Source organism: Nestor notabilis, unplaced genomic scaffold, assembly GCF_000696875.1.
Source record: "Nestor notabilis isolate BGI_N333 unplaced genomic scaffold, ASM69687v1 scaffold5753, whole genome shotgun sequence".
Classification (NCBI taxonomy): Eukaryota; Metazoa; Chordata; class Aves; order Psittaciformes; family Psittacidae; genus Nestor; species Nestor notabilis.
In genome coordinates this window covers 27,676-51,507 of record NW_009921383.1, presented here as the reverse complement: position 1 = coordinate 51,507, position 23,832 = coordinate 27,676, and the positions used below count along the sequence as shown (strand labels likewise).

At 37.0% G+C, this 23,832-nt stretch overlaps 1 protein-coding gene across 3 annotated transcripts in view; it reads left to right on the top strand.

The window, feature by feature from the left end:
* The window catches only part of ZMYND11 (zinc finger, MYND-type containing 11), a 64,069-nt gene that overhangs the window by 16,118 nt on the left and 24,119 nt on the right, over window positions 1-23,832 (top strand). For 2 of the 3 annotated variants that reach the window (XM_010011119.1, XM_010011120.1), the window contains exon 2: window positions 2,449-2,608. In XM_010011119.1, coding sequence (XP_010009421.1) covers window positions 2,449-2,608 — 160 coding nt within the window. Of the gene's footprint in view, window positions 1-2,448; window positions 2,609-18,741; window positions 18,904-23,832 lie in introns of all 3 variants that reach the window. The other variant, XM_010011118.1, reaches the window with a different exon arrangement.

Sequence of the window (23,832 nt, the reverse complement as noted above, 5' to 3'; positions counted from 1 at the left end):
TAGGGAAATTACTTCCTTGTTCACTGCCTAATTTTTTCTGTCAATAAAATGGGAAGAATGATAGTACCTGTGCTATGTATTTTGAGATGATGTAGCAAAGACCTGAAGAAATTGCAGCAGATGTGAATGCTGTGGCTCTGACAGGGAGTATGTTAGCACAAAGTTAAAATGGAAGTTTGCTGAAAACCCAGTAAAGTTAGCAGATGTTGACAGAGATAATTTTTAAAAGCTAGTTGTGTTTGCATAATTATGTGCATATGTGCACACATGCAAAAACACATAACATGAGTATATAAACGAATGAGTTGTTTTACCTGTTTCAGGCATTTTTGAAGCTTCAGCATGTTATGCCTCAGCAGACTAACAGTCTTCACTTGCACTCTGAACGTGAAGTAATAGATTTGAGTCTCTGCATGTTTAAGACCTCCTTAGAGTTTGGAGAACTTGGAAAACTCATTTGTAGTGTTTAATATCACTTGAACAGGTTCTTCTGTTGAGTTTTGGTTTCTGCAGAAGCAGAGAGTGATCAGATTGGGCAGATGAGCATCCACCCAGTGTGATACAGAACTGAACTAACATGCGTATCTTCTGAGTCATTGCTTGGCACTCAATCCTTTTTGTTAGCCAGCATAAGACTCCTATATATCAGATTGCATCACAGACTTGCGCAAAATTTTGTTCTTTCTCTGTTAATTTCATTTGTTATTACTTACTTTTTAGGCACTGGTATCATGCACAAACCAACCAGACTAGGACCATGTTGTGGTAGACAATGTAAAATACAGTAAATGGTAGCATCTGCCTCTAAGAGCTTTACCCTAAAAAACCTTCCAAAACCCAAGATCCTTAAAGCGTGCTGCATTTACATAAATGCCTCTGATATCAGGCAGAAATTTTTAAATGTCCTGTGTTGGTCTGATTATTGTGTAATTTACTACACAAATACATACTTCTATTCAATCAGAAATTTACTATGTGATTATTGTATGCATTTAGTTTCCTTTAGAGCAAACCAAAAAGATTAGATTAGCATAAACCAGTTCCAGCAAAAGCTTGAGTGAGAATGCAAGATTGTAAAAGACCTTTATGCATCCAAAACAGTAAGAAGTTTGATAGGCATTTATCTTCAGAGAAGGGTTGTTTGGAGAGTTGACCACTAGAGTGGTCTTCATCCCATATTGCAACTTTATAACTTCTAAAGCATTGAAAGTTCCAGTCAGCCATGTTACTAAAAAAAAAAAACAACCCAAACCAAAAACAAACAAAAAAAAACCCCAACCAAAACTGTTGTGACTTTTTTTTTTAATGTAATGCTACTGCTTTAACATAACTTTTCCTCAAGTTTGCTCCTGATAATAATTACATTTTTTGTGAAGATATTTGTGATGACAGTCATAAAAGCATCATAATTGCTGCAATTCATTATGGAGCATGGAATAGAGGGTACTGTAGCTGACAACTTTGTCTTAAAAAAGGCAAATTACAGATTTCTCTCCCAGGAGACAGGTAAAGCATACCTGGAGAAACCAAAAGGGAGAGAAATTCAGTTAGTACTGTGAGAGAGCTGTAACTAGAAAAATACGTCCACAAAACATTTGGTTCTGAGTCAATTCACTTATCTGCTGATTGCATGCAATTGCAGCTCTCTTCACTTCTCCATATGCAGTGACTCATGAATACGTTCTTGGAATTCTGCTAAAAAAAATCTGAAGTGTAATGATCTTAAAACAGGGAGGTCATCTATTTGAGAGAAGATCATTTTGTGTTGTTAACTCCCAGTTAATGTTTGGCATTGTTCTAGAAGTAAACTATACTGGGTAAGGGTCAATGTTACACAACTGAATCTCATGTATACGCACAGTTTAGGCTACATATGTTTTGTTCACACCAGTGCAGGTCATCGTAGTGTGATTATTGTGGCTATCTGAAGAATAGGAGAAAAACCACTTAGTACTCTAGCTGTTGGGATTTCATACACAGTGCATACATTTAACATTTTTTTTAAATGTGTTGTACTGACAAGCATCACATAGATTCATTGGGACATCCCCAGATTGTTTCTATAGTATATATACTATAGGAAGCTTTATAAGTTTTATAGGAAATGCAAGGTTCAATTAATTTGAATAAGTCTCTTTAGGTGCACAAAGGGATGTAGAAGTTTAGCAGAGACAAGCCCAAGCAATATGCATGTTAGTTTTGGGATGCAGTAAATTTTTTTGGTAGAACATTACTGTGCTGCTACTTATCTAATGTGCACATGTAACTTCAAGGGGAAGAAAGAATTACGTGGAGTAAAGAGGGAAACTGTATTAATTTTGACAGTTTAAAAAAACCCTAAAACTTAGGCTGTGTATTACTATAAATAATTTGAAAAAGAGTATGTTTTTGCTGATGCATTTTGTAGTTTAACGCTAACACTGAAAGACTTTTGTGCTTTGTGTGCAGGTATATGTCTCGAGTCCATGGTATGCATCCAAAAGAAACCACACGTCAGCTGAGTTTAGCAGTCAAGGATGGTCTTATTGTTGAAACCCTGACAGTGGGGTGTAAAGGGTCAAAAGCTGGTATTGAACAAGAAGGATATTGGTTGCCAGGAGATGAGATTGTGAGTATAAAGTCTTTGAGAAAACAAATCACAGTTTCTGGTATTTTTGCATGAAAACTTGTTTTAATTTCTGTTTTAAGTTATTTATAGATGCTGTGTTGGTACTTGTGAACAGGGAAGTAATGAACTCCTAAACTTTTTTAACTTTTTGTGTTCCATAGAAGCTCTTTCTTCGTGAATTCTGAGTTTTTTGCTATGAAAGATTGACAAAGTCCTTTGCTCAGTAATCCCTCACTTTTATGTAGTATTCTCTTCTACAGATGTACAGGACGACAGTAAATATTGGTATTACTTGAAATCCTCAGACTCAAAAAACCCCAAAGATGGTATCTTTTAAAACACAAAAAAAACAAAAAAACCCCAAAACAAAAACAAACAAACAAAAAAAACCAAAATAAAAAACACAAAAACAAAACAAAACAAAACAAAAAACCAACCAGAAGACAGGCATTTTTGATTACTCATGCTTTAATCTGTATCTGAGAAACAAAGAACTCCTCCCTTTCAAAAGTGCAACAAGAAGTTGTTCATTTGTATACAAACACACATGAAAAGATGTGTTTTACAGATATTTGTGAACACCAGGGCATTCAGTTAGGAAGGATTTTTTTACCAGATTAGTTACAGGAGTCCAGACATTGCTCCACTGGATGTGTAAAATAAATATGTAAATCAAGTTAAATAGCATGTTTTCTCTATCCCTCCACAGCTGAGATGGAATGCGCTCACAAAGTTAACTGAGAATAGTCCTACAGACTAGGAGAAAGCTTGCACAATTGCTTTGCCTTGTTCAGAAGCCTGGTCTCTGTATTTACAAGACCACATTTTTGTAATTAAAAAAAAAAAAAAGAAAAGTTTGGCAAAGACTAGAAACTGTTGTTTTGGAATACAGATTGCACTAAATACTCATAAAATGGACAGCATTGTTTTAAATTTTGAGGAAAACCAGAAAAACTCTACAGGAAAATAAATTCTGAAAACAAGCAAAATACTCATTGCATTGTTGCAGCTATCAGTAAGATCCTGAAAGTGAAACAACAGATTTTTTGTTTTACAGTGATAGAATTAGAAGTGGAAACAAGCAGAAATCATTACAGTTAAAATTATCACAGTTACACTAATTTAAAGTATTGAAATATGTATTTAATGTACATTATGTCACTGTTAAGATTCTCATTCTAATTTCATTAGAAACTCTCAAGAGAGCCTTTTAAGGGTACGTAGATTTCTTTTTACTATACTCCCTGGGAATAAACATTTCAGATTTCCAGCTTAGCCCTTTTAGATAGTTCTTCTGTCAGTTTTATCTGTTTAGAGGTGATGTTAACTGTCTGTACTCAACATGACATAAAATCTGAGATTTGTAGTTACGTCAAGTGTTCGGTATGTTTGTTTCCCGTATTGCTAAGAGAGGAAAAAAGAAAAAAAGACTCAAAATGCCTCCTCACAATAGCCATTTCTTAAATTGTCATTCAAAAAATATTCCTGCTACTTACTAGCAACATTTGTCTAACAAAACTTGTAAGATAACCAGCATGCAAATTCCCAGTGAGTCATTAGAATGATGCAGTTATTTTATCTCAGAATGAAGAGAGCTGTCTTTGACTTGACTGAAGATGCAGCTTAAGTCACGTTATGAATAGCCCTTTGGTTAGAAGTATTGACTGTATTTTCAGCATGACTGCTAATCACTGATGCATTGTGCTGTGACCATATGTCTGATGGCCATCTCAGTTGTTCAGAACACCAGTGCACACTTGACTTAACAGTTTTATGCAAAAGTAGGAATCAGCTTCTGATCCAGGCTGTGTTTCAGCAGTACCCAACCTCCAACCTCTCAATTCTGTTACTGAATCAAAATGCTGCAGACAGGATGAAGCAAACCACATTGACTTGGTATAAAGCCATTCTCTTTGCTCTTTTATTCAAAAAATTTTAATGAGTAACAAAGTGTCATTGTCATCACTCGACATCAGATCAAGTATTTTCCATTCTCCAACAATTGGTGCAAAACCATAAAGTTTGGTATGTTCTCTACATTGGACACACTGGATAGTTTTACAGATGCTTTGTCTGCACTTGATCAAGATGCATTTTGTAGTTCTTTGTAATTCAGTACTGCTCAGATCTGGTACTAATGACTATTGAACCATGAGCTCAAGTTACATTTCAGTGAGGACAAACACATAGAAGTCTTTTTGGAGATCCACTTGTAGGAGATAAAACTCTATGAAATAGGGCTATTAATGTTGGAAGAGGGATTTCAGGCTCATCAAACTTCAGCACTTACAGACAGACCCTTGATCCAGTTGTCAAACTCAGTTTGACTGGTACTGTAGGAACTTGGAAGGTTCATAATATGAAAGAGAAAGACTTGTGAACTGATCCACCACCTATTGAGAAGAATGCCCTTGGATTTTAGCTGTTTTCTGGCACCACAGTGGAAGTCAGTAAGGACTAGATGTTTAAAGAAGTTAGCAAAGGGACACATTGCTGTCATCCCTCTCCCTCTTTTTTATTTGAGTGTTTGCGTGATGTTTCTTTACTATTTTTTTAAGTTTTGGATCTCAATCCATTTTAAATCCATATTCCAGTGAATAAATTACTGGCCTCGGCCACAGAACTGTTGAGCACCTATATCTGTTACTTACATAGGTGTCTGACCAGAGGCTGCTACAAGGCCTGAAAGTACTGGTTTTAATGATGACTGCTGACCTATTGCTAAATGGTAACAATAATTGAAAATACACAGATTATGAAAACACAGCTCTATTTGGAAAAGATTCATTAGATAATCTGTGGTGCTTACTTGCATGTTGCCAAACATTTGTCCTGTCAAATAGGTTGACATAATGATAGATATATGCAAGGACACGATCTCTGATAGGGTTACTCTTAGACTCCAAATGAATGTGTTAAAAAAATGACGCTCCTTTGCTATCATTGTTTGATCAGTATGTTCAAGCTGTGGTAAAAAAAAATGAAGCAAAATCTCATATATTTAGAGGTATCGTACAAAAGAACAAGCTGAGGTGCAAAGATGAAACAGTTTGAGGGCACCAAGAGGTCCTTTCAAGAGGGACAGCTCATATGAAAATGAGTCTTTTGAAAAACTGGGGAAAAGAATGATCAGATTTAAAAGAGTATAAAATTGTTTTATTTTTCTCTCAAATATAAGTGGGAAAAATATTTTTAGATAAGTTACTAAATCTAAAATATGGAGTCAGTTATCAAATATATTGTATTCCAACTGATATTTAAGGGTTGGTGCCTATACAAGAACTTTGCTGCAAATATTACACCTCCAGGGCTTGTGAAGTATTCGTTTTGTTTGCTCATTTGCCATCTATACAGATGTTTTGCGCATTTTCAGAATGTATTCTCATCTTACAGGCTTTCTCATCTTGCAGATGATTAATGCATTTGACACAAATGAGAGAAAAAATTATTTTCCATTGTTATTGAGGATTTTAGTTAGGAATTGCGAATTTTCACTGTTTGTCGATGCCATTATTATGCAGTTCAACAAAATCTCTGCAGCTTCTTGCCTTGCAAGGGAAATGTCAGTCCTGAAATATGGTAACAGAAGTTTACTTTTTCTTCCTAAAAGCTTTAATTCTGTTTCTCACAGAACTTGGAAGTGTTTGGAGTTTTGAAGTGTTAATTATTAACAACAAAAAAGAAATTATTTCCTTGCTTTTTGTGTTTAGAAAAAAAAATTGCAAACTGGTGTTGTTAACTGTGTTTTCAATGCAGTTGATAAAACAGAAGGGAAATGTAATTCTTGAAGAAAAGAGTCATGAATCTCCTTACCTGTTCGTTTCTATTTTCAGTTATGTTGTGATTTTTGTGTACTTTTACCTGTGTAAAATAGTGCTCAGTCTAATCCCAATGAAAGAAATCAAATTAAAGCACCAATGTCATGTAGGTTTATGGGGAGTTAGGTACAGTTCTTAGAGTTAGTTTGTCTTACATTTACATATTTTGTGATTTTCCTACAGACAGTGTGCATGGAGCTATTTTGAGCATATAATGTGCTAATTCTTCTCCTCATGATTAAAGTCATAAAACTGCACTGACCCAGAGAGAGGCATTGTGAATGTATAATTTCATTTTACATGTGTTCATAAAGCCAAACAATATTGTGCTCTTCTAAAATGGAGATGTGTTAGTAACACGGGTTCATTGTTTGCATCTGTATGCAACATATCTCATAGCACTGCTGTGGTTTAAAATTGGTTCATGGTGGTCGAATTCTCTAATGAGATGTGAAGAGTGTGGCTTCATACTTAGGGCACTTTGAGCTGTTTCTTCACTGACAAGATACATACAAGGTAATTACGTTTTCAAGAAGTCAGAGTTCTATTTTCTTTTACAGAGTTCTATTTTCTAATCATTTAATTGATTGCTTATAGAAAGAGCCAACAGCTCTTCTGGCTAGTTAAGTCTGACTTAGGGTTTTAGTTACAGTCCTTTTCCCATGCATTTGGTCCTCTTCATAGCTAAATTACTGCCTCTCCAATTCTTCCCTCTAAAGATTTTTCAGTTCAGTGGAGAGCATGCTGTTTGGAGGGGCCATTTGTTTGCTTTCCTGTTTTCAGAAAGCATTAGAAGTAGAATGTACTTTTTCCCAACATACACATCTAGTCATAACGTGCTAACTCAATACTGGGCATTTTCTGATATTTTATATCTAGAAAGTACTAGTGCTTGCTCAGAGTCCAGATACTTTCAAGTCTAAAGGCTGCCTGAATAATCCATCTCTTCGCTCTGCCTGCTTTGCCATTATTTTAACCTTTGTTGTAACCCACTGCCAGCACTGTGAGCTTTGAAGGTGATTTTGTTAACCCTAGTGACCTTAGGCTCATACCCAGTCATTATTGTGATTTGATGTATTGCAGGTTCAATTTTGCTAGGATCAATCTATGAGAAAGTAGTATTTTGGCCATTACATTTGTGTTAATCTAAATTGCTTTAGATTGAGCAAAGACTTGGTTACTTACTTGCCATGCTTAATTGCTTTGTAATTATATCGATTTTTCCATGCTAGGTCAGTATTGGTAGCCAGAAGTTGTTGTTCCAACTGGCTGTGTCATCTCGAGTCTCCATAAATATAAAGATAATTATAAAAAGCTTAAGAATGGTTACTGTGAGAGTTTGAATCTTTTCTGTACGTAAAATGCACTTTAAATTAAACGAACAAACAAACAGCAAAACCTCAAACCAAAAACAAGCTATACAGCTACCAGTTGTTGGTAGCAAGCTAGAGGCTGCTAACTAACTGGGTTGAGGAATGGTTTTACTGTGCATCCCATTCATTTCAGTTAGAAGCAGGAGGATAATATGAAACAGCAACAGTGACAGCCAGTGCCTTCATCATGAAAGCTCTTATAACTAGAGAGCCCAGAGAGGAAGAATATGTCACACCAAATGAAGAAAAAGCTCCTTCATTGTTTAAAAAATTCTCCATTAATCTTATCCATCTGTATTGCCTTTATCTGAAGTCCCATGTGAATTCACTGATCCAAAGCCAAATATAGCACAGACCATGATAGCTACTATTTCTCACATGTTGTAACAAATTGAGGATTTCCAGGCTAGAATGTTCCAGGTATATTCCAAATTATTGTGAAAGTACCAATATTCTTTACATGTGGTGATTTACTGATGCGAAGAGTTAATGAATGATCCTGTGGGAGAGAAACGTTCAGACTGGCTTCCATCTCATATGCCGCACGCAACGGAGAGTATGAGAAGCCTTTGAGGGTCAGGCCACATAACAGTCTGCTCACATGAGAGCACTCAAGGGAAATGAGCTTCTGGAACTCTCTGAATCTTTCTTTTCTTTTCTCTTTCCATCCTCTAATGTCCCATCATTCAGAGCTTATTTTGCCAAGAGACTGCCACCGTATCAATCCACTGTGTGCTAGATATGATTATTTTTCTTGCAAATTCTTATCACAGATTGCACTAGTGTAAAATTCTGCTTATTAATGACCCAAAAATTAGTGTTCACTGGTATAATATCCTGCTGTGGATTTGTCAAAGTTCAGAAAAGCAAATATTTTCAAATTGCTGAATCAGAGCATAGATTATTTTATCCCTGAGAAGCAAATTAGAATTCTGAACTCCAACCTCATGGACAAGAAAATCTTGCTGTATTAAAGGCAAGCCCTTCCTTTGTCTTTATATTAAGGCTTATTAGCACACAGCTCATGAGAATGGCCTCGCTATCATTCCAGTGGCTCTTCCTTTCTCCACATGGGTTAAGAATCAGGAATTCTCTGCATTCTTTTTCCAATCTTGTTTTTCTCTTCCACCCTGTTCAGCAGTATTTCTTCCCTCTCCTCTGCTCATCCTTAGTTTTCATCCCCTGAAAAAGCAGCTCACACTGTTTGGAGGATCTTCATATTACCAAAGATGACACTAGTAAAGCCCATCTTATTGCACGCCTAAGAGATGATGCTGTTTTTAAACTGGTAAAACAACCTCATCAGCATCTTCACTTGCCTCTCCCAGCTTTGCCAACTTAACTTCTAAAGTTCAGTCAGCGTAATGCTCTGTTCTTCTCTGAGGTTTTCACTCACTGTTGTGGGGTTGAGATACTGATGATGTTGTTCACAGATTTCACAGAATGTTTTTTCTGATTGAAAGGGTGTTTTGAGGAATGATAATTTACTTACGGGTTTGAAGTAAGCTAGTCAAACTAGTCTGTATAAAGCTTCCATCATGGGACTTAAATTTTTCTAGTGGACTAGATGACATAAATCAGTCCATCTTGAGTTTGTTCTGAAAACATGCATAACCTCTTTTGTGCCAAGCCTGACCTAGTAGTGATGATTTTACTAACATTGTGGGTTCAAAATGCTCTGCATCTCTGACAACTGTTTTGAATCTTTTATTATTATGTCATGCTGGTCACTGAATGAAACTTCATTGACGCTAATGGGCTTATTAATATTCATGCTTCATTCACAATAAATGCAGCCCTCGTGACTTTATATCACTGACAGCTGAAATAATTCCAGCCACACCTACAGCACAGGGCACATGGACAAGAAGTTGGAGATTTAAGCTAAGTGTGCAGGAGGTTCTGCTGTTGGTTCAGGGGAAATACTTCTGTGTGTGTAGAAACATAAACCTAGAAAAACACTACAAAATTCCATGGAGAAAATAAGGCCAGAAAAGCAATGTAAACACATCTTAAGAAAGAAAAGGGAAGGGAGACCCCTTTTGTGCACATTTCTTCTTGGAAGGAGACTTGGAACTGCAAGCAAAGAGATGTTTTTTTTCTAGACTGGATTCATCCTCTTTCTAGGGGAACAAAACCTTCACATGCATAATGTGGAAATAAAAGGCATTACACCTAATAAATGCTTCACTCCATCACTGATTTATCTCCCTAATGAAAATGGCCTACAAACCTCTTCTTGGCTGAACCCAAGTGAGAAACGGTGACATTAATAGCAGAACTGAATCCAGTTTCTGAGGAGATAAGTTGAAAGTTTCTATTAACCTTGAACTCACTTGGAATGTGAAGAAAGAAAAAAACCACCAACTTTTGTTTGAAGCTATTTTCTGTTTTTCATATCCTGGAGGAGAATACTTGTATTGTCTCACGTCAAATAATGTAAACTACAGCTACCCAAACATGATCTTCTTGGGAGGGAAACAGATTTACTCATTACTTCAGGAACACAGCTCATAGGCTGAGAAGACAAGCGTGACACAGGGTTTAGCAGTCAATTTGCCTGCTGGAATGCTACTACATTTCTTGAAAAAACTTCACTTCTTTAGCTCTGGGAGCTAGAGACTGGCTCTATACTTTGGAGCCTATCACCCTGAATTGTCCAGAATGTAACTACAAGGTAGGAGAGGGAATAAAAATGTACCTGTCTTGGAAGGAATCCAGAGAAGATTTTGGAGGCTTCTGCCAGAAACCGAAGCCTTGTAAGACAAACTGGCAATAAATTAATTAGGCAAACTTAGGCTTGCAGATTAAACTCAATGAAAGAAATCCAGAAGTGTCCTGAGAAGCTGTGACATTCACTGCAGAGCCTGAGTCTTCCTGCATCAGTGCATGAGAAGAAAAAACAGTGAAGAAAATGGAAGTGGATTATCACAAGCCTATAAATATGTCTGTGATTAATATGCCCTACAGAGAAAAAGATTCTGGACTACCTCCTGACTGATGGTTTTGTGTTGGTTCTTTTTAGAATAAAATGGATTTCTAAAATGAAAGAAATGAAAAATAATGTTAAAAACAAACAACCACCCAACAGTTAATTGCTGAGATCATTAAAATCTTGGCCACAATAGATAGGTAGATAGATACATAGGTGGGTAAGTAGGTAGATAGATGGATACATAGATAGAAAGATGGAACTTGAAATTAAGCAAGATAGCTAGGTAATTTTGAGGATATATGAACTCATAATTGCTTTGGATTTCTTTGTGATAAAATGTGATTAAAGAATACCTATGAGGCATCCTTCAGAGTCAGTTTATGAAAATCCATTTTAAAGATGAAGTCGAGGTCATCAAAGGAAAGGGTCTATAAAGGCAACTGATTTGCAATGGACAGATTATCCTGTCTGTGAAAACACACATCTCTGTAGCTACCTGCTGTGGTAGTTTTCTAGGAAAGGAAGGAGAAGATGAAGTGAAACAATTTTCATAAAGGGATTCTAGCTGCTGAAGTCCTTTTTGCTTTGAAGGAAGGATGGGTACTTGTTTGTTTGCTGAACACTTTTGATGAGAAAAAGCAGTAGGGAAAAGAAAAGTAGATGCAAAACAGGAGGCAGTGTATCAAGTAAATACATATATACTTGGAAACTATGGGTGAGGAAATAAGCTTATTTTGATGCTGAATTTTCTTTAATGCATTACTCCAATACTAAATGTAAAACATAGGATGACCATTGTAAAGCAATCATCCTGATCACATATGGATCCTGTACAGCAGTGATGAAAGGAAAATACTTTATTAATCAGCTTGCTCACCGTTTACCTGGTGCAAAGATGGAGTGAATCCTCAGAGCCATCAAGGAATCAAGCATGCCTTCCTCAGTTCGGAGCCTAACCTATCGTTCTGCTGAAAAGATAAAAGCAGATTCAGTGGGCTACTCATGCAAATTTGCTGGAAGATTCGCGCTTGCTAAGGAATAGATGAAGCCAGGGGTGCTGTGGAACGTAGAGGAGACTGGCCCAAAGGGCAGGAGAACGACTGTCCTTGCAGCAGGCTGGGACCTCTGGCGAAAAACATGCACAGTGTCCCCACTGCGTTTGAAAAAATTCTGAGAATGGTGTTCCATGACACATTATGCTTGTTCGACCCAGGTAGTACTTGATGCATGCTATTGGCTGAGTGAAAACCAGTACATCTGCCAGAGATCCATGATAAGCTGAAGATTTCTTGCTAGCTACTGTACGCAATGGGATACAGCCTGTTTAAAAATCAGGCCATTGTGTACAAGGTGTGCAAGGTGCAAATGATAGTCTTCCTCTGGGGAAAAAAGAGAAAAGGAATAAAGCTCCAAGCTGTCCAGCTCTACAGCTAAATGCCACATTTTGTAAAATTTCTCTTATTACAGAGCAGTAACTTCAATGTTTAACCGTATTGCAAAAGAAATGTGCAAGGGGGGACATTTCAAAGCTGAGCATGGTTGAACATTTCCACTGTTCTCAAGGACTCTTACAACTACTCTTGTCTGAGCCTGTTTCAGACTGTCTTTTCTATGGGGCACGGATTCTGATTTTTATACTTTGAGAGAAGTATTGGTGAACAGAGAAGTAATTTAAGTAAGTGTGCCATAGCTATTTACAACAAATATATAAGTAAGAAGCATTTCCATCAGGTTTTGTACTGGAGGACAGGAGTGTGCATAGGTAGCGTTATATTCATGAGTCATAAAGACTGCAAAATGCAGTGCAAAGTTTTAACAATTATCTATAGTAAAGCTCATGTCTAATTGAGAAAGCTTTGATGGGAACAGATGCTGCATGAAAAAGACAGAAAGGAACTGAATGATTAAAAATGGAGAATGTGTTTAGAAAGAAATAGATGCTGCTTTGTTCAAAGTGAATGGGGGCATATGTTCCTACGGCATATCTGAGGCCTCCTAAGATGAGGACTAGTGTACCAGAGAAGAGTGATGGCATGGTAGATAGACCCATGCAAGAATGCATTACCATCACTTGTTATTATAATAAAGGCTTTTCATTTATAGCAGAAAGTTTGAAATATGAAAGATTAAATACAGAAGATAGAAATTACTTCCCATGATGATAATGGATGCAGGTAGCAAAACCTAAAGCAAACTGAAAGATGTGAAAGACATAATATGCAATTCTTGTGGGAGTCATTTCTTTCAATATATCTGTTTACTTGATGTGGACTGGTAGTTAACTTTGTTGGGTTCCAATGAAGAGTTACTGAAAGGCAACAAAGAAGCCTTAACAGCAGGATCCAAGGTTTTAAAAGCTTCTCTCTTAGCTGAACATGGGAAAATTGAAAGAACTCTGATGTTAAAGCTGATGAAGGTGGGGAGAGGAGAAAGAAGTGTTCCTTATAGCTGTTCCCAAATTCTAAAATCTAGCACCCAGAAGATTTGCCTCAGAAATCATACCTTCAAATTGGTCATGGCATATCTCAACAGATGTCAAATGGGAATTCATTCATGGAGATCCTTTTCAGTTTTTTAAAAGGCTATGAAATAGTCAGAAAAAGATTACACTAAAGTTTTGTGTTTGTGATTTGAAAACATCTTGAAATAAATATACTGTTCAAATGCTACTATTTTAAAACAGCTTATATTCTGTAAATTACTTCTTTCTGCTGGCATGGACCTTGTTGCCATTCTAGATTCAACCACTGTTACAGACCAAAAGTATTGTTACGGTACAAAGTGGATGAAATCTACTGTGTATCTGCTAAAACTCTTCCTTTAGTCTGAATGTGGGAAACTTTTAAATTCTTTATCTGCTGGACAGCTTGAGCTCTAGGGACTTTTAAAGCATAAACACTACACAGGGATGGCCCTGAGTTTGTGCACGTGTGGGTCTGAATGAAATTCCAGAGATCTGTAAGGACCTGTGTGTGCATAAGTGTAGGTGAGAGATACAGAGAAACACCACAGCAGGGCACACATAAGCAGCAAAGCAACTCTGGAGAAGCATTTGAAACAGAACACCTGGGGAAAATAAAAGTCCAAAGAGTGCTATGGGACAAGTGCCACACAGGAAATCCTGGGAGCCATGGGCAACGTAGAAAATGCTTTCTTTCATTTGCGTCATATTGAATTTAGGACACCAGAACTGTATGTATACTACCCATAAATAAACATGCTTGCATCAAAGAGGTAACTGACTTGTAATTGTTTTTCCCATCTATGTGACCTTTTTTTTTTTTAGCTTACTGGTTGGGTACAAAGGATATCCATAATTTGGATGGTTTGGGAAATCTAGTTCAACCAGCAAGTCCCCATAAAGGGGAGTTTCATGAATAGACTTTTGCCTTTTTCCCTCCTCCCTTTTCCTCTCTCCACCTGATAGTAGAGTGACTTAATACCAAGTATCTGGGCTACCATTAAGGGACTCGGAGAAAACAAATGAACAGGTAAGAAATGAGCTATGTTAATGGAATATGCATTATAAAAAGGCAAAGTAGTCCTTACAGACAAACTCTTGAGAAAGAAGGTTAGATTGCTTTGATGTGTAATGACTACATATAATTTATAGGAAAATAAAAATTTACTAATTGTTTTTACATCTTTTCTTTACAATAATTACGAGCTTGCTAAGGTATGGAAGTGACCTAATAGTTACAATTGTGACCTCTGAGTTATTGTTAATTTTACTGTCAGTATGTGCTTCACATCTCCTACTTAATGGTATGCTAATTGTACAGCAGGATGTCACATTCTCCAACATACAGATTCCCTATTTCAATTATAGCTAAGTAAATCTCCATTACTAATGAGTAAGCATTTCTTTTCCATGTACATTTGCATTATAATGGACATTTTCTTTATGCACTAAAATTATTCTTTCCTTGACAACAACTATATATTTTATTCTACAGTAAAGGCTACGACATGGTGATTCATTCCTTTCTGTTGGGTTTATCTGTATTTAAATTGTCAAATGTTCTGGATAGCGTGACATTTTCTGTCCCATGTTATTTTTCTATACTTTCAGAATAAATTTATGTATTTGCTTTAAGACAACCTGCTTAAGACAAATTACAAAAAAGTAAGCTTATGTGTTGGTCATAAGATTTATTTTTAAAATTGCTGCATTGTTTCATTCACGTTGCTGAGAAATCTCAACTGTTTATGTCAGTGCAAAGTGACCTTTATGATATAATGTTTGACTGATTTGAATATAAAGAACAAATGACCACAATTGACCCATATCACTACAAGATCCCACACTGCTTAACTGAGCAGAGCTCTTTGGCTATTAAATACAATCCCCCAAACAGACATTTGCTGCCCTGCTGATGCATATATCTACAAATGCAATGAGCAGCAGAGTAGAATGAAGGGGGAAGGCCTCCTGTTACATCTGAGCTATGCAGCGTTGCTGCTAAATCCGCTCCCTTTTGGGGCCTGTGGCCAGTCACTGGGTGCCACTGAACTGCTGAACTTGGGCAGCTGGGTGCTGCCGGCAGAGGATTCCCTTCTGCCAGCACAGTGACACAAGAGGCTTTCCCCACCCTGCATCAGGAAATAAGGGTATTGGCAAATTGAGTCCCTGTGGTGGAGATCCTTCCTCCATTCTGCATGGCCCCGAGAAAATGTATCACCTTTTATACACAAGTAAGGACTATGAGTGTTGCTGGTAAAGTGGTAGCCTAATCTTTGGTAATATGCAGCAAAGAAGGTGTTGCTTTGATTTTAGTGGGGCTGCTCCCTATGCAGTAAATTATCTTACAGGGATCTTTTTTAGATGCCGGAAGGTTGGTGTATCAAAAAGAGTGCATTAATTAACAATCATAAATATTCTTGTTGATTTTTAAGTTGACCTCGTGGTGGGTGTGTATATGGGGAAGAAGATGGGTGTTGGGTTCTTTTAATGATATAAGTATATGGGATGTTTTAAAGAAACAAATTGTGGTGAAAGCATTAGGTAGCATTCCAGAAATGCAGGAGGAGATGTATGCAACCAGATGTTAGAAGTAACAATTGATTTCCTCGTCACTGTGCATGAATTCTTTCTAGCCTTGTGTATATCCTGATAATTGGATGGCTTACCGTATAGATACAAAGTTTGTTTTGTTTTTATTTTGAAAGGCCTACGGTATGCAGCCTTTTTCCCAGACAGCAGCAAAAAACAAGGTGAACAATTTTTGCACTATGTGGTTTTGAATTCTGTCATATTTTCTATTACGTTTCTGTCTTCCATTAGGATAGCTTAGTTTACTATATTAACCACCACCATCATCCATATCACTTCCAATTCTGAGTTTAGTCTGCATTATGTATGTATGTAGTTTGATGATTTTTTCTCTCTCCTGAGGGCTGCAAGTGGTTACTCACATGTTACAGTTCAAGATGTTACAATGGTTGCCCTTTAATCAGTCATTTTCGGAGTGGCTGCTGACACCTGGTGGTGTATTCTGTAAATGCAGACTTAACCGTGTTTGCAGCTGGCGGAGAGTTTGACCTGTCCTACACCGAGCACTGACAGTCAGAGTTTGAGCTATTTAAATGAATCTGATCTCCTGCACGAAAAACAAAGGTGGTGGGAACACATTCTCCTCCCATTCGATCTTACGTAAACCGACAGAAGTAATAATGCTTAATTGCTGTTGGAGCAAAATTAATGCCTCTGACCTTGCTCTTGAAGTCAATAGGGCAGTTGTTCACAAGGGCTATGTACCTTTTTTATTGTCTTTATTAACTTTTCAAATCTATTGCACAAATGAATGCTTTCTATATACTTATACACTAAATATACTGCATTAAACTAAAAATCTTTTCTGTGAAAAACCTGAGTGATAATATTTAGAAATAATGATGTTTTCAAAACTTTACAGTGTGAATACTGAAGGAAGCTTCTTCTGGTGTTTTATTTAATGTCATGGTTTCTGGCTTGAGTGTATGATTTTTCTTGCCAACAAGTATATTTCCGTATGTTTATGAAATTCCACGTCTCTTTGCCAGCATATTTCCAAACAATGGAATATCTGGGATATACCAGTAAGCAACTACTATGAATAAACTTCAGAATCATAGAATCCTGGGACCTACTGGTGTCCTCTCAGTTTAATTTTTATTTGGGGAGCTCTTTAATCAAAACTGATTCTTTTTCTTGCTTAATTGGCCCTTTACTACCATTTGATTATTAGTTTGTTTGTTTCATAAAGAATATAAGTATTACAGTTAATATGAAAGAGATATAAAGCAATACTTTATTCTGATTTTTTTCAGTCTACAGGCAAATCAAATACATCAACAATGCAGTATCTTTAGTTGTTTCTAAAATATCGTAATGAAAAAACTGCCAAAGTTCACTGTCACTGGATTCTGTAGAAGGGGAAAGATTTGATGAAACAAGAATGTGTTCTTTATAGCCAGATTTTATGGTATTATTATTTCTTTCTGAGATACACAGAATTGGCAGGTAAAATTAAATGAGGAGAAACGATAGAAGAGTCAAGTTACACTGTTACTCTGAACAACAAAGGAGGGCAAAGTTCTGAGTTCAGAAATCATTGGTTAAAGGTTATTTGTTTTTTGGTTTTGTTCTGGGTTTTTTTTTTTCACCTAAACATATTGCCCCTGCAGTGCAACATTCGTGGTGTATAAACTTTAGTGTAAGCAATCTGGGTTGGGGCTGTCCCTAAATCTCTTACATTCATGGGGGCTCTGGTCAGATGAACTATGTACACAAGACAGCTGTTTTTCAGCATAAGGGACTGGAAGTGCCACCTCTGTGTAGCACTTCCTGCGCTACTCCATTAAGGAGACCTCTCACACAAGGACTTACATGACAGTAGTTTCCAGGCACAGGAAAATGAGAATCGGACAAATGCCAGTTCTGGCAGTTGGTGGGAATTGCTAACTCCACCTTTACAACATGATGTTAAAAATAGCTTGATCCAATTTTTATCAAAATAATTTATGGAAGAATAGGAGTAATTTTTTTCAGCGATCTGAACCCACTGAAAAGTGACACTTGACATGAAAAGGCATTGCGAGTTTGTCTGAGATATGTCAGCTATTTTACCTTCTAAGTATAGGGAAAAGTGTAGCATTTCAGATAACAAATATAAACATTTAACGATGGCCACTAGCAATTCTGCTTGGTTTTAGTACTCTAGATTCCTACAGCAAAATCTGCCTCCAAATTACATGCATGCTGCTCTCATTTACTTCAGCAAAGCTTATGCACGTGTTTCAAAGGTCAGAATTTGGCCGTTGGGGCTGAATTTTCAGGGAAGAGTGTATTAAAGACATCTGTGCATCAGCAGAACCATATCCTTTGTCCTCTGTAGAACATTTCAGGAATAAGCCTTGTGCTATTGGGCACTGCAAGTGAAACATTTTCTATTTTTTTTAATTGCATTGGGATTGCTTAGCAGAAACATTTCTTGCAGTAATAGGTTCATGATTTCGTTTATTTCTTGTAACTCAATACTTTGATGATGATAAGTTGTCAGTTTTAAGAGAGTAAAGACTGGAAGGGACCGCCCTTCAGAAAATTACAGTTGAACATGTAATGTAACAATCAAAACAAGAGGAAATAGTCCCAGGAAATAGGTATGGTCTGTTGAGCTGCACAAACTTTTGTTTGTAGTCTAATACAGAGAGGTCAACAAGTGTTTTACATGAAGGTAGAAAACAAACCCACTTTTCATTGTGGACAGAGCTCATATTTGAAATCGTTACTAATCAGACACTTGAAAAAACTAAAACTTGGCATTCATATTCGTCTGGAGTTAGTGTGTATTAAATTGATGAAGATCTTTAAGCACATAGGTTTTCCCCTGTTTTTTAAACATTATACACTTCTTAAAATGTTTATAATGTCTAATTGCTGCTGGATTTCAAGACATATCAATTTTGTTCTTAGTTCCTGCAGATTTTGACAAAATGTCATACCAAAATATTTTGTATTTTTTGTAGGACTGGGAAACAGAAAATCATGACTGGTATTGTTTTGAATGCCATTTGCCTGGAGAGGTGTTGATATGTGACCTGTGTTTTCGTGTGTATCATTCCAAGTGTTTGTCTGATGAGTTCAGGCTTAGAGACAGCAGTAGTCACTGGCAGTGCCCAGTTTGCAGGGTGAGTACCTATGAGATTTCATGTGCTGATTAGAGGATTGATATTCATTAATAGATTCATGAAGGTATCCAGATGGTCTGGTCAGGTTAATGAATAAAGAACTGAATATTGAAACGATGGTACATACCCAGAGCATCTATACAGAGATACCAAAAAATGGTTTATGTAGCAGATGGTCATTTTTGAAGACTCCAGCAAGTTTTACTTATGCATTTGAACACACAGTATACTGTGTGGGAATGTGTGTACGTCTGTATGCCACGTGTGAATGCAGTATATTGTGGAAATCTTCAACATGAGTAAACAAATTGCTGTATAAAATGCTACTGTTTTTACTTAACGTCATTGTAATGAATCATAATGTAACTTTTTTGTATTTTGATGACTGCATTTTTAATATTTTATTAGAATTATATTTTACATTATAAAGCCACAATCTTGTTACTGATGAGGGATGAGGGCAGCATCAAAAAATACAGGGTGAAATCCTGCTTCTCATTCACATTCATGGATTCTATTGGTGCCAAAAAGGCCAATCTGGATTTCACCCACAGCATCCTATCTATATTGCTTTTTCTTTAAAATTGTTATTCTGATGAGTATGGTAGGGAGACAGCGAAGAGTATTTTTTATATATAGTTTGAAAGAATGAGTAGGTATATTGCCTACATGTCATTAGAAGATTAAGCATTCTAGTCAGGATGGTGCTTACTTGTACCTGGCCTTGAATCAGCCAGGTACTTTTCCTTAGTGTTGTCATCTCCGCATCACCTCCCCCAGTGGAGCACATTCTTAGGCTTCCTTAAATGAAGGGAATAATGTATATGAATGTTTAACATCAAATTATTGCTACAGAAAGGTGTAAAACTGCCAGTTGCGCTCCACCTTGCATTGCTAGATGAAGAAATTCCCTTGCTAAAGGCTTTGGTCTAGCTGTAGAGCAGCAGACTGACCTTCAGATGATCTGTGCTGCAAGGAATGTAAGGGTTCAGGCACTTATAGTACTGAGTAGTGGTTTTTGAAAACCCGTGGATTGTTTTGTTTCAAAACAGCACTTTTTAACTGCTGCTACCTTAGAACCAGTTGTAAAAAACCTGTTGCCTCAGATTGGGAGTTCTCAGGGTTTAGGGGAATAGCAAGAACATTGAACCTGCCCCAGGAAAGTGGAAACGAATGAAAAAGAAATAGTGGCAGGAAACAAACCAGTTTAGAATAAGGACATGTAGGATAAGAACAGTAAGGACATGCACTATATGTCTCCATATTGTACTATTAGTATTTAATTTAGCTACTCAATATTGCCACTGTTAAGAATAAAGAATGACCATATATAGGGGAATTGCTTTCGGATTTTAAATAAATCTCTTTAATAATTGTTGGTTTTCATAATAAGTATTGTTAGTTGTTATAAATAGTTAAAATTAGGTAAACTGGATCGTCTACTAATAATTTTAGATGACACCTGGTGAGAGTAGTGAATGCAAATGGTTTAAGCCACCTTGTACATGAAGTGGCTTATAAAATCTATTATAACATGGATGTTTTCAGAGTGGAAATGCTGAATAATTGCATGAAGTATGCACAGATACATAGGCTGGTCAGCTTTGACAACAGTTCTGACTTTCATCTTGGAGCCTTAAAATCCTTGCTGGCAATGACATTAAACAAATTTTTACCTTGAAAAAAATCCTGTGAAACTCCGACCATGTGCACTGTGTCTGTCTTTCCCTTTTTGTTACACAAAGACTAAGGAGAGGTTGGGGGGGAGGACTCTTAAATACTTCCTGCCCCCGAGATGTTTGGCTTGCTCAGTGCCTCAGATGATGGTCAACCTGGTTTTGTGAATAATGGCATCTTGAATGCCATAGCATTCTTTTTCCCCTGTACTGGAAGCTTCTATTTTCTTTGTAATTAATCTGAATCACGACAAGCCCTAATTCTGCAAATTTGGACTCAGGATGCTTGCAACAGTCCCTAGAAGTAAAGGAGGCATGGGAGTTAGCATCCTTGTGTCAGGCTTCAGTATTCTTCCACTACTTTTCTCCCCATCTTCCTAGGAAAGGACTGCTCTAATTTAATTTTAAAAGCAAGAGAGTCCTGTATGCAACAAAACTATGGTAATTTGAAGAGCCCTGGCTGATGTCCAGAGGACGTAACAGAGTTTAACTATCTAACTATCTAGCATAAGGGTAATGGGATTTACTTTGCATTATCAGCAGTAAATATGTACGTTCAAGAAAAGTAATAGCTGGGACAGAGATGCATGTATTTTCATACTTCATGCTTGAAACTGGACATAGCACTTTTCGCCTGGGGATTTCAAAGCTCTTTACAAAGGTGAAATAAAAGTATGTTTGAAACCTCATATATTGGGAGAAATAATGTAGGAACACTTCATTCTTACGTAAAGATTGCTTTCTGTAATGCTGCCAAGGTCAGCAAGCCTTTGGATTATTCATTTCACAATTGCTGGTTGTACTAGTTCAATCAACGTGTGCAGCTTTATCTTGCACACTTGACTACTCAGAAACATTTTATAAAGAACATTGCCAAGGATTTGTTCATAACTTTAAAATATTTTTCCTCCCTTAATGTTTATAACAATGCCTTGCAAACCTTGCTCTGACCTCTGCTTCCCTGCTGGTGGTTTTTCTCCACTGAATCCATAAGTAAGAATGTCCAGTTCCTGCCTTTTTTTTTTGAAGTAAGTTGTTGGTACCAATCTGTGTCTTTTGTACCCATAGTTCTCAGCAGGAGTTGAGAGTCAAACAAAGTTCAATTCAAACCACATTGCAGTGATTGAAAATTTTCCCTGGCTTCTGACTAATCGTTGTCTTAAGTGAAATAAATTGGTATTATCAGCAAAATTCCTGGTAGACAGGTCACAAGAGAAAGACTCAATATTGAATTAACTTAGAGGTTACATTCCCCACTGCTGGAGTGGTCCATTCAAGACAGGGTTAGACAACTCGCTCTCTGAAGGGTGCAGGAGACTTGTACATTTATTGCTATTCTTTGGTTAGATAAAAGGAGGAAATTAATTTTCTCCAGCTGTTAATTTAGCACCTAAAGACTAAAGAAAGTACTACAAAAATGCTAGTGTTTGGAGAGCAGGCAATAGATACAGATAAAAATCTGAATAGGAAAATATCATGTATTATTTCTCTTTTAAAAAATTCAGATTTTAAAATAATTTTATAGAAAGGCAAAATTATTCATGGTGATATATAGTTTGTCCCAGAAGAGTAGATTTTGGTTTGTGAAACAAAAAGAAAGAATTATCCATATGGTTTCACTTGACTCCTAAATTTTTCACAATCATCTGATCATTGATTGATCTTTCATGCATGTGCTTTGCAAGGAATTATAGTCTGTTTGCTTATCATAGTGGGTATTCCAGTATTTCTGATTTTTATATATAAGGGAGTAAAGTAAACTGTAGAGCTTAAGGTATTAAATGCTGTGCTGCTCAGTATTCTATAAATAGGCCATTTCTGAGTTCTGGTGCTTGTTCTGAGCGTTTCGTAGAGTACATAAAAATACACCATCATGCAGCTCACAATCAACTTTAGACATAATTTGACAAGTGAGAATGACAAACAGTAGAAAGTTAGAAGCACAGAAAGATGAAGGTTACTTAAGTGAAGTAACTCAAGTACTTAGATCGTTTTAGGTACTAGCTGTCAGTCAGGATGGTTAATGTAAAATACAAGGAAGAAAGAACATGGCTCTGTTGACTTTTGTTATGGTGTGTTTGGTAGGAGTTAAGATACCTTATGATGAAACATATTCTGGAAACAGGATTTGCACAATCTCACAAATAATAGTCATGGATTGATGGGTGAAGGGAAGTTCCAGTATAGGCTCGATATTAGCACCACATGGTTCAATGTGCTGAGCCCACACCTGGGGAGGTGTTAGTCCTCGGCAGGTTCCTTCCATTCACCTTTCAGCCACATGCACCTGTGAATAATTCAGGGAGCCATCAGTACTGGGCACTGCATAGGGTGTATTTAATAATGTGTAAAGGAATTTGTCCACAGCAATGAGAAAACTGGGAAACCTCCGCTTAGAGTCTCCTACCACTTCCTCTGTGTACATAAAAGTGTGTTTAATGCATATGATGCTTCATATTCAGAAGGTGCTTAATGCACCATACAAGTACAAACCAATTTGTGGATTTAGCTGTAACCTATCCAAAAGCACCTAATGCTTTGAAAAGTCTAGTTTTTAACTCTGCATGGTCCTGAAAGAGGCAGGTCATATGCCATATTCTGCTCAGGCAGATGCTTTTCTGTATGCTGCTTAGGGCACACGGTGCACTGGTTGTTCTGAGACACATCCTGTATGCCTACATACCTTTCTTAATGGTACAGGAAACCTGAGGACCTGAGGGTTGGAAGTTTGAGAGGGCAGCAGAGCAGTAAAGCTTTCCATATGTAGTACCAAATTCCTCTGGAAATGTAAGCCCTAAAAAAATCCAAGGACCAGTGGGTAAAGCAAGGAGTTTCTAAACAGCATTGGTGAATGTATGTTAGACATGCACATAGTTCCGCTCTGCAGATACACCCCTGGAAACCTGAATTGCTTCTGAAAATGGAACTGGTGCCTTAGAAACGTGTATCTGTCATTGAGCAGCCTTCACTTAATCCATCACTGAGCTGAAATGAAGCTCTTTGATGTGTGTTTACACATGACAGTTGAGAGAGGAATGGAAAAAAAAATATTTGTTAATGGATGATTATAGGGAAACGGAAACCTTTTTACAGGGAGAAAACATAATTGAAATGCTTCTAGCTAGACAGAATGCTGACACTAACACCTTACTTTTCTTGGAGTCGCTCTATTTTTTTCTCTTCAGATGAAAGATTGCAGCAGCTGCAGCATGGTGGCCATTGTCACCTTGGGAGTTGAAAGCTACATGCTAAC